At 44.7% G+C, this 17619-nt stretch overlaps 1 protein-coding gene across 3 annotated transcripts in view; it reads left to right on the plus strand.

The window, feature by feature from the left end:
* The window catches only part of myo1ea (myosin IEa), a 151546-nt gene that overhangs the window by 98397 nt on the left and 35530 nt on the right, over positions 1–17619 (plus strand). For all 3 annotated transcript variants that reach the window (XM_080214452.1, XM_080214450.1, XM_080214451.1), the window contains exons 15-18: positions 3017–3102; positions 3440–3521; positions 6267–6373; positions 10773–10871. In XM_080214452.1, the coding sequence (XP_080070578.1) occupies positions 3017–3102; positions 3440–3521; positions 6267–6373; positions 10773–10871 (374 nt within the window). The remainder of the gene's footprint in view (positions 1–3016; positions 3103–3439; positions 3522–6266; positions 6374–10772; positions 10872–17619) is intronic.

Consider the following 17619-nt stretch of genomic DNA (forward strand, 5'->3'; position numbering starts at 1 on the left):
AAAGGACAAGGAAAATGCCTCAAAGACACTCTCGGCTGCAGATTGATGAATGACCGGGAGGAACCTGCTACCAATCGTACAAAATGGCGACAACCTATCTCCCCCGCTGCTTCACACTTTGAGCCACAATGGTTAGATGGAGCACCGGCAGAGAGGGAAAGATCCAGCACTCCAGATAGCCTCTCTCATGGGACATCCTACCCCATGTGCCCAAAGGCCTGAGTTGCCTGCTCGGTAACATGAAGAAACCTGCGACTTTGAGTAAATGCCATCCTCAAATCGAGGGACAGTGACAATACCAACTAGCAGCACTTTTCAGATAGGTAAACACTGGTCAGAATCCTCGGGACTCCCACACCTCGCTACCACTGTCAGTGAGAATGGAAAATTTGGAGTACAGCTAAATCTCCATTCACACCGGCGAGATTGGAGAACATCAGCCATGGGGGAGACTGGAGAATTCCAGCCACTATCAGCCTCCACTGTCTACAGAATTAAGTTAGAATTTGGTAGCGTGTTTGTTTATCTCTTCAAATCTTCCTTTCTTCATTCGACCTTCAGTGATATTCTGATATTTAACGCCTGAATGGACTAATGCTGCAAGAATGATTTAAGGGCCAATAATTGGATCCAGGGTTTGGAACATTGGTTCAAGGCATAGGTGGAGCCCCCTCTGCCCTGACGGTGCACTGCAGCTATACTAGTGCACCTGCCTATAGGGCAGAATGATATTAAGAAGGGTAAAGAAAGCCTTGCAACTGCACTTAAATAATGCTTTATATGATCATAGAATTGCCCAAAGTGCCCTGTAACCAGTTAAGTATTTTTGAAGTACAGCAACTTTTGTAATGTTGAAAGATTGAAGTTCCTCCCCTTGCTAAATCTGAAATTAGAAGAAAATCACCTCTTGAATCGCACAGATCCTTATGAAATGATGCAAATCTGAACATTTCCTTTACACTTGGCTCAGTAATTCTATACCTAGGGGTGTCTAAAAAGTGATTGGATAAATTGTAATTGTAGAATAAGAGGAGTTGAGTACATTAGAATTTCATTGGGTTAGAGTGAGAGGGACACAGTTTAGTGTATTATGGTTCTATACAGAGGACAGTGTGGTGGCACAGTGGTTAGCACTGCTGCCTCACAGAGCCAGGGACCTGGGTTCAATTCCAGCCTCAGGTCACTGTGTGGAGTTTGAACTTTCTCCTTCTCTCTACATGGGTTTCCTCTGGATGCTCCAGTTTCCTCCCACAGCCCAAAAATGTTAGGGTTAGGTTGATTGACCATGCTGAATTGACCCTAGTGTTAGGGAGATTAGCAGGGTAAATATGTGGGGTTATGGGAATAGGGCTTGTGATTGGTGCAGACTTGATGAGTTGAATGGCCTTCTTCTGCCATTCTGTGGTTCTATTTTATGATCCATAGTGGAAATGTGAAGTAATTTGCTAATATATAGCGTTGTTATGATTTGGTATATCTATCTAATAATATAGGTAATGGAAGGAGGTTACATATTCTATAAATTTCAATACTCATATCCACTGTCTAGAATAAAGCAATGTCAGATTCATTTATAATTTATACTTGGGTCAGTTTGTGTTTGCCTGTCATTTATAAGTTGCATTTATGAAGCGCCTTTATAAACAGCATAATAAAACATCCTGAGGCCCTTCATAGGTGCATTATCAAAATGAAATAGATGACCAAAAAATTGGTTCGGGAGAGAGGTTTTAAACAGCGTGTTAAAGAGAGGATTAGGTCAGGAATTCTGAAGCTTAGGGCTCAGACTGCTGAGGACACTCCCAGACACGGAGAAAATGCAAACTCCAACAGACAGTGTCCCGAGACCAGAATTGAACCCGGGTCCCTGGCACTGCGAGGCAGCAGTGTTAATCACTGTACTGTCCTCTGTATAGAATCGTAATACTGAAGCAATTCAAATTTGGATATGCCCAGGGTTAGAGGAGCGTGCGTACCTCTGAGGGTTGGGAGGTGGAAGGTGATGACACAGGTAAGGAGTGGAGAGGTCATGGAAATGATATGAAAACAAGGATGGGAATTTTTAAATCTAGGTGTTGTTTAACTGGGAGCCAGTATAGGCAAGCACAGAGGTGATAGATAAATGGGACTGGTGAGAGTTAAGACACTAACAGAAGAGTTTTGGGTGAGAGTGGAAGATCGGAGGTCGAGCTGGGGTAGTGGAGACCACAGGTGCCAACCAACAACATTGAGGAGCTGAACAGGGAGAGGTTAGACGGTGTCATTGCGCGGTCTTGGTTACAGTGCGTAAGTGTGATCTGAAGCTCATCTTGGGGTCGAACACGACACCAAGGCAGTGAACTGTCTGCTTCAGCCTCAGCACATAGCCAGGGAGAAGGATGGAGTCAGTGGCCAGGAATCTGAGACTGACCATAATTCGTATGATCCTTCCAAAGTTTAGTGAGAGGAAATTTATGCTCATTCATCGCTAGATGTCAGAAAAGCCGTCTTAGCATTTCAGAGGCAGTAGACGGATTGAGAGAGAGAGATGTCGGTAAGGTACCATCAGTGTACATGTGGATGTTGATGCAGTGTACATGTGGATGTAGAATCCTTAGAATGCAGTAGACCATTCAGCCCATTGAGCCTGCACTAACAACAATCCCACCCTATCCCTGTAATCCTACATATTTACCCTGCTAATCCCCCTGACACTAAGGGACAATTTAGCATGGCCAATCCACCTAACCCGCACATCTTTGGACTGTGGGAGGAAACCGGAGCAGCCGGAGGAAACTCGCGCAGAAACGGGGAGAATGTACAAATGCCACACAGACAGTCACCCAAGGCTGGAATTGAACCCGGCTCCTTGGCACTGTGAGGCAGCAGTGCTAACCACTGTGCCACCCCTTTCAGAAGACGTTGCTGAGGGCTAGAATCGCAACCATCAACTGAGATTTTTTAAAAAAACTATTTCTGCAAAACCACTGGGCTGGAAAACAGAGTTCAAATCTTTCATATTTTCTTTGGTGTCCAGGTTTCCTATAACGTGGAGGGGTTCTGCGAACGAAATCGAGATGTTCTTTTCACGGACCTAATTGAACTCATGCAGAGCAGTGAATTGTAAGTGAAAGAGAAACTATTTGTATAAAAGCAACACACGGCGGACGCTGGAATCTGAAACAGAAAATGCTGGAAAATCTCAGCAGGTCTGACAGCATCTGTGGAGAGAGAATAGAGCCAACGTTTCGAGTCTGGATGGCTCTGGCGATGAGTCATTGAAACATTGCCTCTATTCTCTCTCTCCACAGATGCTGTCAGACCTGCTGAGGTTTTCCAGCATTGTCCGTTTTTTGTTGTTTGAGAAGCTACTTGTAAACGTGCCTGGGTTGTTTTGAGCTGATTGTGTGAAACGCTGGCGTTGCTTGCATGTTTAATTGTATTTGTTGCCGCTTCACAGCCCTTTCATCCGTGCACTTTTCCCCGAAAGTCTACAAGCAGAAAAGAAAGGCCGGCCCACAACTGCAGGCAGCAAGATTAAGGTACTGAGAGTTACCAGAGTTCCTCACTAACTTTTCTTTGAGGATGCCAACCGTTGTTTAGCTTTAGTAACATGTGTACCACGCTGAGCTGAGATAGAGCTCGATTCCCTCGCCTTTTCAATCCCATTCACAATGGTGTAATGACTTTAATCAGGCAATTGAGGTGGGTCTGTTAGAATATAAACTCACTGATTTAAGAGCCTTCCGTTTGATATGTGTGTTAGCTGCATTTAAGTTTTTTGACCTAAATTAATTTGATTTCATTTATTTGGTTGGATAACAAAAGATGTCCCTGATTAAGGGCCAAATTGATGAGCCAATCAGGGAGCCTCTTGTTTTGTATTTAACCAGGCGTGTCAGTTCCTCTGGCACTCCTAGTGTAGATGGCTAACTGAAAACACTCTCTATGCTGCTGTCAGACTTGTAAGTAAAGGCATTTTGGTGAAGGGACATCTGCCTCTGAGGACTTATTACTAATGGGACAGTTCAGGACACTTGATGAAGAAGGAGTGCTCTGAAAGCTTGTGATTCCAAATAAACCTGTTGGACTTTAACCTGGTGTTGTGAGACTTCTTATTATGGTGGATGGTATTGTTACAGATCTGGTAACCCAGACACCTGGACTAATGCTCTGGAGGTGACACCAAATTTTCTCATCCCAGCCGTGACAATGCCAAAAGTCCCCACCCCCATGTGTTCAAATCCCGCAATGGCAACTGGGCAAATCTAAAAATGAATAGAACCTGGGATAAAATACAAGCCTCATAGTTTAATGGTTATTATCTATCGGGTTGTTGTTAAAACTCATGTATCCTTCAGGGAAGAAAATCTGCAGCCCTTAGCTGGTCTGGCCTACCTATATGTGACTCCTGAACACCAGCAATGTGGGTGACTCCTCACTGCCCTTTGAAGTTACCACACAATTCAAGGACTAGTAGAGACGACCTTGCCAGCAACGCCCACATCCCAGGAAAGATTGTAAAACAATTGTATTATTGTTGATGATTGGCAATTGGAGGCAAGGCCATTTCTCCAGTAAGACAAAGAAGTTCGAGAGTGGCCCTATTTTTGTAGGCTCTTTGCTCCATGGAAGCAGGGAAGTTGGGAACTGGGAAAGGGAAACTAGGGAAGGGGTAGCATGGTGGCATAGTGGTTAGCACTGCTGCCTCACAGCGCAAGGGACCCGGGTTCGATTCCCAGCTTGGGTCACTGTCTGTGCAAAGTTTGCGCATTCTCCCCGTGTCTGTGTGGGTTTCCTCCGGGTGCTCCAATTTCCTTCCACAGTCTGAAAGATGTGCTGGTTAGGAGAATTGACCCGAACAGGTGCTGTAGTGTGACGACTAGGGGAATTTCACAGGAACTGTGTAGTAATGTAAGCTTTACTTGTGACTAATAAATAAATAAAGAAACTTTAAAGTCCGACATCCTAATTATATTTCCTTGTTGTTAAGGGCGAGGAAATAGAGCTGTGTCTCAGTTCAGTTTGCCATCTTACCGTTGAGTAAACCGTGCAAGTAAATTGTGCAGCAAGACTGCGAAAGGCAGTGACGATCAGGACATAAGCCACAAGATACCCTCGGGCTGTATAAGCCTCCATTAGCCACCTGTAACAAAAAGCCACAACAACAAGAGGCAGAACAGTGTACAATAAGAACACCTACAGCCTTGTCCAGTGAACCCTGGCTGCAATTAAACTCACTCAAGCTTTGAAAAGGCTTGTTCATTCCACCTGGTTCTGTAACAACGTCATCAATTTCGGTAAAGTCAGTTTTTTTACAGTAGTTGCCAGCTGGGTGCGGATTTATTCGTACACCACACAAGAATGCACCCATTGATCTGTTTCTCCACGTAATGGTGGCATTCCTCATGGGCAGACTGGCGCGTAGTTAGTGTTTACTTATGATGTGGAGATACTGGTATTGGACTGGAGTGGGCACTGTAAGAAATCTCACAACACTCAGGTTAAAGTCCAACAGGTTTATTTGGAATCACAAGCTTTCGGAGCACGGCAAAAGCTATTGATTCCAAATAAACCTGTTGGACTTTAACCTGGATGTTGTGAAACTTCTTACAGTGTTTGCTTACTCAGAGAAAGCAGCTATGTCTGTCTTCAAGATCAGTGTTCAGGTAATGTTCAATTCGGAGGATTATTGGAACAAATTGTTTCTGTAGGTTGACAGGTAAATCCCTGCTTCCTGCAGAATCCTTGGGGCAGAAGTCAGGTATTTGACAGGAAAGAGATGAGCTCCCTTCCATCTACACTTCTGACAGGGGGTCGGTTTAGCTCAGTCGGCTGGACAAACAGAGCGATGCTGACGGTGTGGGTTCAATATCCGACCCGGCTGATATTATTCCTGAAGGTCCCGCCTTCTCGAGCCTGCCACTCAGCTGAGGTGTGCTGGTCCTCAGGTTAAAGTCACCACCAGTCAACTCCCTCCGCACCCCCCCCCCCCCCCCCCCCCAAAAAGAGCCTATGGCCAACTGAAACTATGGTGACTTTACCGTTATGTTTCTGGCAATTTGAAGTGTGACATCTGATGCATCAGCTGTGTATATAATGTTGATAGATAAATCACTGGGTACGTTTCACTGCATTGGCCAATACCCATCCCATACGTCAGTGTTTAAGATCCAGAGCATGGACACATATGTCACAGATTCCTTGATAGACATCTTTGGATTCTTGGCTCCATCCTTAAACAGTTGTAGCATTTTCTCATCATTCTTTTACTTTGCCTCTTTCAGAAACAGGCCAATGACCTTGTGGGAACCCTGATGAAGTGTACACCACACTATATCCGCTGTATCAAACCCAATGAAACCAAGAAGCCCAGGGACTGGGAGGAGAGCAGGTAACGTTGCCTACAGGGAGGTTAAAATGGTTGACCAAGTCATCACATCAATCTCCAAATCGGTAACCCCTTCAATATTCTTTTATTCCTCCTGCTTCTCTGAAGATTCTAAGCTGTGGCAGGGTCCAAGTCCACAACTTCTAGCTCCCATTCAAGTGTCAACAGTTTTGTTGGTCGTGGGCTCTCCCCAGCATACTCTGATCGTGGTCTGACACCTATAGTCACGTATGTTCCAGCACAAGTCATTGGATAGCGTAATAACTCCAACTGTAAAAGGAAAGGTGCTTTATTGCACAAAATAAAGTAAAGCAAAAACTACAAGTCTGTGGTGACCACAAACAGGTCCCAACTGAGACAATACAATAATGGACCCACTCCTGGGCCTGCTTTATAAAGAGCTCGGCATTTGAGCTCCAACAGGTAAGGTAATCACTAGGGCATGCAAATACTACAAGTCCTACAGAGATCGGGGATTCCCCATGCAAGTCCTGGGGGTTATTGCAGAGAGTCACCAGGAGTAGGAAGCCTGGTTAAGTACACCATTTAACAACTTGAGATCAATTGTAACAAGCTGATTGCCATCTCAGCAGAGATCAACAAACTCGAGTTCAGATTGTGGTTGAAATGTAGTCTACCAAAGTTCTTCCTACTTTTATAGCCCTGCGCACGTGCCATTTATCACAGAAGAATGGGCAGTGCAGTATCTGCATGGCTGCCGTGCCCCTGTGACACAGCTCTGCGGGAACATTAGGCTTCAGGCCTTCCTGACGTGTTGATTGTTAGTGGTACAAATACTGCTGCTTTTCAGTCAACATGAGTGCCAGCTGTGACTCAGCAAAGGTGCACAAACTTTCCGCTAGATGTCGCTGTGACGTGGCAGGTGTTGATTGCAAAGCACTTGAGTGGAACTGTTCAGAGCATCCTTCAAAAAATATAGACTTCTCTGCAAGGCCTTCCTTCAGTAATTGCAGGTAATGTTATATCCTAAATATAGAACCAATCTCTATATTCCGGAGTCCAGTACCAGGAGTTTATGGGGCTGCTTTGTCAGAGCACAAGAAGCTGGAACTGGAGCCGGCCATTCCACCCTTTTGAGGCTTCTCCACAATTCAACAGGATCATGGCCCATGTACCACAATTCCTGCACTTCCCCCACATCCCTTCATTTCCCTCATGCCGAAAAATCCATCAACCGCTGTCTTCAATATATCCAAAGTGTGAACATCCAATGACGTCTGGAGTAGAGAATTCCAAATATTCTGGCTGGAATTTTATCACCTCATCCTCCCCGGAATTGGTGGGCGAGGCTTACAGAATGGAATTCTCCGCTGGCCTCGGGCAGCGAGTCTTGCCCGAGCGAGGTCATAAAATTCCACCACTCAGTTCTTTGAAGATATTTCTACTCATCTCAGCCCTGAAATGGCCCGTCCCTTATCCCGATTCTGTGATCCCAATTCCTTGATTCCCCAGTCAGGGGAAACATTGGGCAGGATTTTCCAGCCCCAAGACTGGAAAATCCCACCCAAGGTCAGCGGATCTTTGCGTGGTCCGTGTCCCACCTGCTATGATTCCCATGGTCCGGATGGGAAAAATCCGGTCATTGTCTCAGCATCCACCTGATCAAGATTTTTAAATTTTCGATTACATCACCTCTCGTTCTAAATGCCCAGGGTTTATAGACCTTGTTCACTCAGTCTGTTCTCATGTGCCAGATCCCTCATCCCAGGAACCAGCCTAATGAACCTTTCTGCTAGGACAGTAATGTCCTTCCTTAGATAAGGAGATGAAAACTGCACCCAGTACTCCAGGTGTGGTCTTGCTAATATCAAATGTAGCTATGTAGGGTGACATGGTAGAACAGTGGTTAGCACTGCCCCCTCTCAGTACCAGGGACCTGGTTCAATTCCCAGCTTGGGTCACTGTCAGTGTGGAGTTTGCATGCTCTCCCCACAGGTTACTTTGGGTGCTTTGGTTTCCTCCCACAGTCCAAAAGGCGTGCTGGTTAGGTGCGCTGGCCGTGTTAAATTCTCCCTCAGTGTACCCAGACAGGTGCCGAAATGTGGCGACTAGGGGATTTTCACAATAACTTCGTTGCAGTGTTAATATAAGCCTACTTGTGACTTTAATAAATGAACTTTAATTTCAAATTTTTTCAAGACATGTACATGTCTATCATGTAACCAGGGAGAATTGCATCAACCCAGAAAACAAGGCAGAGAGTGGCCCTAACCCTTTAATGTCCCACTGTCCTAGAAGGCATGTTTAAAAGGGAGGTAATTGTTAAAAAAAATCTACTATTATGATTTATTCCTTCATGGTGCTGTATGGTTAGACTGGCTCCTTTTTTAAGAATGGTGTCCACGTTCAAATACATTATAATTGTCATCAGAAACAAGGCAGTAGTGATGCAAAGGAAAACCCATCACCAGCCTTTCAATCTATTGTAGTTATTTGGGTCTTAAAATGAAGCCATGGAGAAAACTTCTGTGTGTTTGAAATGTCTTCCTCTGTTACTTTCAGCCCATCATTTGAGACAGGTTAACACAGCCTCTGTAATAATAGAATCAGCCACAGAATCCCTACTGTGCAGAAGGAGGCCATTCAGCCCATCAAGTCTGCATCCACAGTCCGACAAACCATTTTACCCAGGCCCTATCCCTGTGATCCCATGTATTTACCCCACTAACCTACACATCTTGGAACAGTAAGGAGCAATTTAGGGTGGCCAATTCACCTAACCTGCCTGCACATCTTTGGACTGTGAGAGAACAATTTCAGGTAAACTTGATACACATTTGTATTAAGTGGAAGGGCATGTGTTAATACAGTACCATTCACATCTTCAGAAAATCTCAAAGTGCCCCACATACAATTAAATACATGTGAAGCTCGGTCACTATTGCAATATCAATGTAGCAGCCAGTTCTAATGTAGCAAGTTCCCCACAAGAAAAACAGATAAATACTTAGGTAAGAACATAAGAAATAGGAGCAGGAGTAGGCCATCCAGCCCTTCGAGCCTGCCCCGCCATTCAATAAGATCATGGCTGATCTGTCGTGGCTCAGTTCCACATTCCCGCCCTCTCCCCATAACCCTTAATCCCCTCTCTTATCAAAAACCCATCAACCCGCGTCTTAAATATATTTAGCGAGGCAGCCTCCACCACTTCAACGGGCAGAGAATTCCAGTGATTCACCACCCTTTGAGTGAAGAAGTTCCTCCTCAACTCCGTTCTAAACCGTCCCCCCTTTATCTTGAGGCTGTGCCCCCTAGTCCTACTATCCTTTCTGAGCGGGAAGAGTCTCTCCACCTCTATCCTATCCATCCCATTCATCATCTTATATGTCTCAATGAAATTGCCCCTCATTCTTCTAAACTCTAACGAGTACAAGCCTAGTTTATTCAGCCTCTCCTCATAGCTCAACCCCCTCAACTCCGGCATCAGCCTAGTAAACCTCCTCTGCACTCCCTCCAAGGCCAAAATATCCTTGCATAAGTACGGCGCCCAAAACTGCACACAGTACTCCAGCTGCGGCCTCACCAATGCCCTATACAGCCGAAGCAAGACCTCCCTACTTTTATATTCAATCCCCCTCGCTATGAAGGCCAGCATCCCATTCGCCTTCCTGACCACCTGCTGCACCTGCAAGCTGGGTTTTTGCGACTCATGCACAAGGACTCTAAGGTCCCTCTGCACCGTCGCCTGCTGCAGTTTTTTGTAGTGGTTGAAGGATAAGTATTGTTCAGGACACCTCCCCTGCTCATCTTCAAGTATCACAGGCAGTCAGTTAATATCACTTCTGAAAGCAGCGTAGTAGAAAGTCGCCCTCAGATTTTGTGCTCAGTTCACTGGGGTAAGGGCTTGAACCCACAAACTTCTGACTCAGTAACAAGATGGCTACCATGGAGTGCGGGCAGCACCAATTGGTGTCCCATGGCGTAATAGATCTGGAATTTTTCAGGAGAGTAATATTCTTTGATTTATGATCGTAAAAATAGGACATTTAGAAATAGGCAGCTAACGATTTCATTCCAACTAAAATATTGGCAACATTTTATGTATGTTGTTTTTACCTATATAGCTCCAGGCTGTGAAGGAACAATGCTTTTATTGCACAAAATGAAAATAAACAATAACCACAAGCCTATGGTGAACACAACAGGTCCCAGCCAGGACTAAAATGTTAATGGACCCTCTCAGGGTCTTGCTTTATACATGGTTCCATATACAAACTCCACCTGGTTGGCTAATTATCAATTCCTAGGGAGCTCATATTCAACGAGCCCAATTGGGAGGTCAGTTAGTGATACCCCATGCAGATCATAGGGGTTATCACATTATCAAATGAAATATATCTTCGTTCTGTCCTACCATAAATGTTTGTCATTTTCTTTTTAGAGTTAAACACCAAGTGGAATATTTGGGTTTAAAGGAAAACATCAGAGTTCGACGAGCAGGCTACGCTTACAGACGAGTTTTTAAGAAATTCTTGCAAAGGTGAGACTTGCCTTGGGAGTTAAATTTTGCTCGCTGTTCGCTGCCTGTTTGATTTGATTTATTATTGTCACATGTATTAACATACAGTGAAAAGTATTGTTTCTTGCACGCTGTACAGACAAAGCATACTGTTGATAGAGAAGGAAAGGAGGGGGTACAGAATGTAGTGTTACAGTCATAGAGAAAGATCAACTTAATATAAGGTAGGTCCACTCAAAAGTCTGACAGTAACAGGGAAGAAACTGCTCTTGAGTCAGTTGGTATGTGACCTCAAGAATTATGCTGGCTGCTTTGCCGAGACAGTGGGAAGTGTAGACAGAGTCAATGGATGGGAGGCTGGTTTATGTGATGGATTGGGCTACATTCACGACCTTTTGTAATTTTTTTTGTGGTCTTGGGCAGAGCAGGAGCTATACCAAGCTGTGGTACAACCAGAAAGAATGCTTTCTAAGGTGCATCTGTAAAAGTTGGTGAGAGTTGTAGCTGACATGACAAATTTCTTTAGTCGTCTGAGAAAGTAGAGGTGTTGGTGGGATTTCTTAGCTATAGTGTCAGCACGGGGGAACCAAGACAAGTTTTGGTGATCTGGACACCGAAAAACCTGAAGCTTTCGACCATTACTTCTTCATACCCATTGATGTAGACAGGGACATGTTCTCCTTTATGCTTCCTGAAGTCAATGGCAATCTCCTTCATTTTGTTGACATTGAGGGAGAGATTATTGTCATAGCATTGGTCATTTTATGGTACTTCCGTCAAATGGACACCTTCACTTGTGAATTGAAACAGTGAATTCACTATAGGTACAATTACAGCTAAGCCCAACTCTGTCCATGCCTGATAGCTCCATTAGCGGACTTTCCAGTGCTCAGAAAGAAAAGAACCTGCTTTCGCATCCTCAGGATGTCCCAGAGTGCTTTAAAACCAGTGGATTGCAGTCACTGTTGTTAAGAGCGGCAGATGTGCCACACAGCCAGGTCCAAAATTAGTAACGGAGTGGGTGGTCAGGTAATCTGTCCTTGCTGGGCTTGGTTGATGAAGGAACGTTGACCAGGAGAACATTCAAAGAACAATTTCCTCCTCTGCCATCACGCTGTTTGCATTCACCTGCCTGCAGAATGGGCCTTGTTTGACAATCTGAAAGACAGCTCCTCTGACAATGCAGCACCCTCTCAATACTGCAATGAAGTCCTCAAATATATATTTTGAATTCACAGTATAGATCAAACCCACAGCCCTCTGACCCAGAGGTCAAAGCTCTACCAATTAAGCTAGGGGTTAACGAGAGGCACTAACCTAAGGCTGCCAAGGCTAACTGTAACATTGTCCATTTTGACATCAGCTGATTAAGCTCAGATTGTTGAATTTGAGGATCTCTTGGTCTGTGTGATTCTGAACTGAAAAGCCAGATTGGGACCATTGTGTAAAGAATGATATGATATGTGTCTGTAAACCCCGGCCATGGCCAAGAACTGCTTCCAATAAATACAAATATTTTACCAGGATGTTTTTTACTGGTGAATGCACAGAAAAGGATGGCAGGTCTGCCAGCATCTAGGGAAGAAAAACAGGTAATAGGCAGGATTCTCCGGCCACTCACTCCAGCGGGATTCTCTGCTCCGGCTGCAGCGAATGGAGGTTTGTCTGCGCACCAAACTCTCCATCCTCGCTGGCAGCGGTGGTGGGACGGGAAGGGCCAGAGAATTCCGGGCAACGTTTTGAGTTCTTAGCCCCTTTGTCAGAATGGATAAATGGGATTTTTCCGGCCTCGCTCACTCCGAAATCTTTCCGTGGTCCGCCCCTCACCTGTTCTGATTTCTGTGGCGGGCGGGACGGTAAAATTCCAGCCAATATCTCACAGATCTCATTCTGATCTTACACTGAGAGAAATCATACACTGTGAAATTTATGCACTCATGTTTAGTGTAAATCAAAATCGCCAACATTATTAAGCCTGACAAGGTTTGGACAGATAACCGTTAAATCAACTTCAAATGTGACTAAGTTGCATTTATTCTTATGATTTGGATGAGCATATTAAAGTGTTAAGCATAAATATTAGCCTCTGTGGGTCTAATTGAATCAGATATCTGTAACTTGGTCCTCTCCATTCAATCCACAGTAGGAACTTTGTTAATTTTCTCACTGTGTAATATCACCGTGACATTTTAATTTTGTATCAGCCAGTTGTTAAAAATGACCATTGACTAAAGCTATAGTTCGTTATTTCGATGTGTTTTTGTTCATTGGGTCTTTTTAAAATGTGGCTGTTCTCTTTTTTTAAGCAAGTCGAAGAAAAACTCTTTGTTCTTTTAGTTCCTGCTGCACTACAAAGAGTTCCACAGACGTGAAGTCCTTGTATTTCTTGTGCTGTGGTTCAAAATAGCATTGAAGGGCAAGTGAAGAGTGTTGCTATTCACTTTGCCTGAGTTTTTCTTTTAACAACTGGCGAATGATGTTGAGAAGATAGGTTTAGTACTTCACTGAATTCTAATACTCTTAACTTTAAGGAACTGATTGAACCAGTCAGGAGACTGATATACTACTGCAAATTCTTATTGCCTTATTCTCCGGTTTGAGTCTTAATCACCATTTTTAAACCTCTCCTTTTCCAAGTATATTTGATTAGCTGTGTTAACCTGCGGCCTGTGTATAATTGATCTGTTGATGTAGCCAGCTGAATCTTTGACTTGAGTTTCCTATGTGTATCATAGAATCTCTGCAGTGCAGAAGAAGGCCATTCAGTCCATCAAGCCTGCACTGATTACAATCCCACCCAGGCCGCACTCCTGCAATCCCACATCTTTACCCTGCTAATCCCCTCACACTGGCCAATCAACCTAACCCATATATCTTTGCACTGTGGGAGGAAACTGGAGCACCCGAAGGAAACCCACGCAGACGGAGACCTGAGGCTGGAATTGGACCCGGCTTCCTGACGCTGTGAGACAGCCGTGCTAATCGCTGTGCCGCCACCTGAACCATGTAAAATGAGTGTAAGAGTGTAGCAGGAGTCTACATTTTTATATGTTCCTGAATTCTAGAGGGGGAGAAAACAAAAAGAAGCAGATTTTAGAACTTGTTGTTGAACGTGAGGATTATGTGAAAGAGCGTGGTTGGCACAGTGGCGCAATGGTTAGCATTGCTACCTCGATGCACCAGGGACCAGGGTTCGATTCCGAGCATGGGTCACTGTCTGTGTGAAGTTTGCACATTCTCCCTGTATCTGCATGGGTTTCCTCCAGGGGCTCCAGTTTCCTCTCAAGTCCAAAGATGTGTAGGTTATGAGGGTTGATGATTATGGGTGAGATGTTCCGTCAGAGAGTCGGTGCAGACCTGATGGGCTGAACGGCTGCCTTCTGCACTGTAGGGATTCTATTCTACGAGCTTGAATCTGTAACAGATACAAAATATACAGTACAAATGATAATGACTGCTAAATCGAATATAAAAGTTCTTAGCAAATCAACCAAATCAAATTATGAATGGAATACTTCGATTTTATCTTGCAGCCTTTCAATGAATAACTGTTTAGTTGAATTTTTTTTGTTTAATTCTGTTTTTGAGATTAATTATCCATGGGTTACACTCCTTTTGTTTCTTTGGACGAATTGAAACAACAAAACCTAAAGCATAGACTAAAGATAAAGCATAAAGAGCCTCCATTCAGCCCATCAGATCTATGCTAGCTCTTTGGCAGAGCTACCATTTGATCCCAATGCCTGTTCTTTCTGGGTAGCCCTGATTTTTTTTTTCCTCCCTCCTTCACTCTGCTGAATGACACCATTGAATTTATTTCCACCACATGCTCCAAATCAAAACATTCTACTTTGTTTTTGAAAGAAAATGCTTCCTCATCTTAAATATGTGCCCTTGGGTTACTGACCCTTCTGCCACTGGAAACAATCGTTCCTTATTTTACTCTATAAAACTCATTTATACTTTTGAACTCCTCTAGCATATTCTCCCTTAACCCTCTCTGCTCGAAGGGGAATAACCCCAACTTGTCTAATCTCTCCACATGACTCTCACCCCTGTTACCATTCTGATGTAAATGCAAAGGAAACTTAGAACCATAGAACCTCTACAGTGCAGAAGGAGGCCATTCAGCCCATCGAGTTTGCACCACATCTTTGACAAAGCATCCCGCCCATGCCCTATTCCCCATAACCCCACGTATTTATCCCACTGATCCCCCTAACCTACACATCCTGAGACATGAAGGGGCAATTTAGCACAGCCACTCCACCTAACCCGCACATCTTTCAACTATGGGAGGAAACTGGAACACCTGGAGGAAACCCACGCAGACACAGGAAGAATGTGCAAACTCTACACGGGCAGCCATCAAGGCCGGAATTGAACCCAGGTCCCTGGGGTGGTGAGGCATCAGTGTTAACCACTGTGCCATTGTGCCACTCTTGTGTCACAGTGCTTCCTTTAATAAATCTCTTCTTCACTCTCTTCCAAAGTCCTAACGTTCTTCCAAAATTAGTGTTGAACACACTACACCAGTTGAAGACTGACAAATGTTTTTATAAACAACATAAGAACATAAGAAATAGGAGCAGGAGTAGGCCATCTGGCCCTTCGAGCCTGCCCCGCCATTCAATAAGATCATGGCTGATCTGTCGTGGCTCAGTTCCACATTCCCGCCCTCTCCCCATAACCCTTAATCCCCTCTCTTATCAAAAACCCATCAACCCGCGTCTTAAAAATATTTAGCGAGGCAGCCTCCACCACTTCAACAGGCAGAGAATTCCAGAGATTCACCACCCTTTGAGTGAAGAAGTTCCTCCTCAACTCCGTTCTAAACCGCACCCCCTGTATCTTGAGGCTGTGCCCCCTAGTCCTACTGTCCTTTCTGAGCGGGAAGAGTCTCTCCACCTCTTTCCTATCCATCCCATTCATCATCTTATACGTCTCAATGAGATCTCCCCTCATTCTTCTAAACTCTAACGAGTACAAGCCTTTTATTCAGCCTCTCCTCATAGCTCAACCCCCTCAACTCTGGTATCAGCCTAGTAAACCTCCTCTGCACTCCCTCCAAGGCCAAAATATCCTTGCGTAAGTATGGCGCCCAAAACTGCACACAGTACTCCAGCTGCGGCCTCACCAATGCCCTATACAGCCGCAGCAAGACCTCCCTACTTTTATATTCAATCCCCCTCGCTATGAAGGCCAGCATCCCATTCGCCTTCCTGACCACCTGCTGCACCTGCAGGCTGGGTTTTTGTGACTCATGCACAAGGACCCCAAGGTCCCTCTGCACCGTCGCCTGCTGCAGTTTTTCTCCACGTAAGTAATAGTCCTTCCTACCATTATTCCTACCAAAGTGGACCACTTTGTTTAATGTGAAAGGTTTAATGTGAAGGTTTAATGTGAAAGTCACTTGGCAATACAGAGCGTGAATATTGCTGAAAAGAAAGATGTTACCAAAGCTTTTAATCTTGCACTCATCAGGACAAATACAAGAATGCCAAATTTCAAAGGATCGCAACAATTTATACTGCAAGAAAAAAGGGTGTTGGTAGGTTAGTGAGTTGAACCTGGTAGAGGTGTTACCTTGTGTTAAAATCCCAGTTGATATTAATACTGGACATGTGAGATCCCAGTTCTGAAAGCTAATGGCGTTTGCTACAAATAAACCTGTTGGACTTTAACCTGGTGTTGTGAGCCTTCTTTCATTGTGAAAGGCCATAAGGGACAGTGTAACCAGGATGATGGACAGGAATTTCCAGCCACGCTCGCTCCAGGACCAAAACCTCCCACCCAAGCTCATTAGGCCTTTGCTTGGTCCACTACCTCCACCCCCTCATGCCCGTTGTGATTCCCATAGTGGGCGGGATGGGAAAATCCTCCTCTCCCCCTCCCCCCTCCACCCAATGTGTGAAATGTTGATTTCCTGGAGAGCCAATTGTTAGTGTAAGAGTGAGGTATGGAGTGGAATCGGACTTGGTTTTGACAGAAATGAAACAGGTTCGGTAGGTCTTTAGCATGATAGAAAGGAGTGAAAAGAACCCAGGCCTTAGACCATAAGACATAGGAGCAGAATTAGGCCACTCGGCCCATCAAGTCTGCTCCGCCATTCAATCATGGCTGATATTTTTCTCATCCCCATTCCCCTGCCTTTTCCCCACAACCCCAATCCCCTTATTATTAATCAAGAACGTATCTATCTTTGTCTTAAAGACATTCACAGCCTTCTGTGGCAAAGGGTTCCACAGATTCACCACTCTCTGACTGAAGAAATTCCTCCTCATCTCTGTGTTAAAGGATCGTCCCTTTAGCATGAGGTTGTGCCCTCTGGTTCTAGTTTTTGCTACTAGTGGAAATGTCCTCTCCATGTCCACTCTATCCAGGCCTCGCAGTATCCTCTAAGTTTCAATAAGATCCCCCCTCATCCTTCTAAACTCGAACAAGTACAGACCCTGAGTCTTCAATCGTTCCTCATACGACAAGCTCTTCATTCCAGGGATCATTCTTGTGAACTTCCTCTGGACCCTTTCCAAGGTCAGCACATCCTTCCTTAGATATGGGGCCCAAAACTGCTCACAATGCTCCAAGTGGGGTCTGACCAGAGAAGTTTATGGGGAGGGGTGAAGAACCCCTCTCTAACTGGAGAGGAATCTAGGACAACAGGACATTGATTTGGGAGAAGGGGAAGAGGAAGGAAAGGGTTGTAAATCTGTTTGTGGAGTTGTGTGTACAGAGATTAGCATGGGTAATCAGACCGTTTGTCATCTGG

Source organism: Carcharhinus amblyrhynchos, chromosome 28 (assembly GCF_965287045.1).
Source record: "Carcharhinus amblyrhynchos chromosome 28, sCarAmb.v2.hapA, whole genome shotgun sequence".
Taxonomy (NCBI): domain Eukaryota; kingdom Metazoa; phylum Chordata; class Chondrichthyes; order Carcharhiniformes; family Carcharhinidae; genus Carcharhinus; species Carcharhinus amblyrhynchos.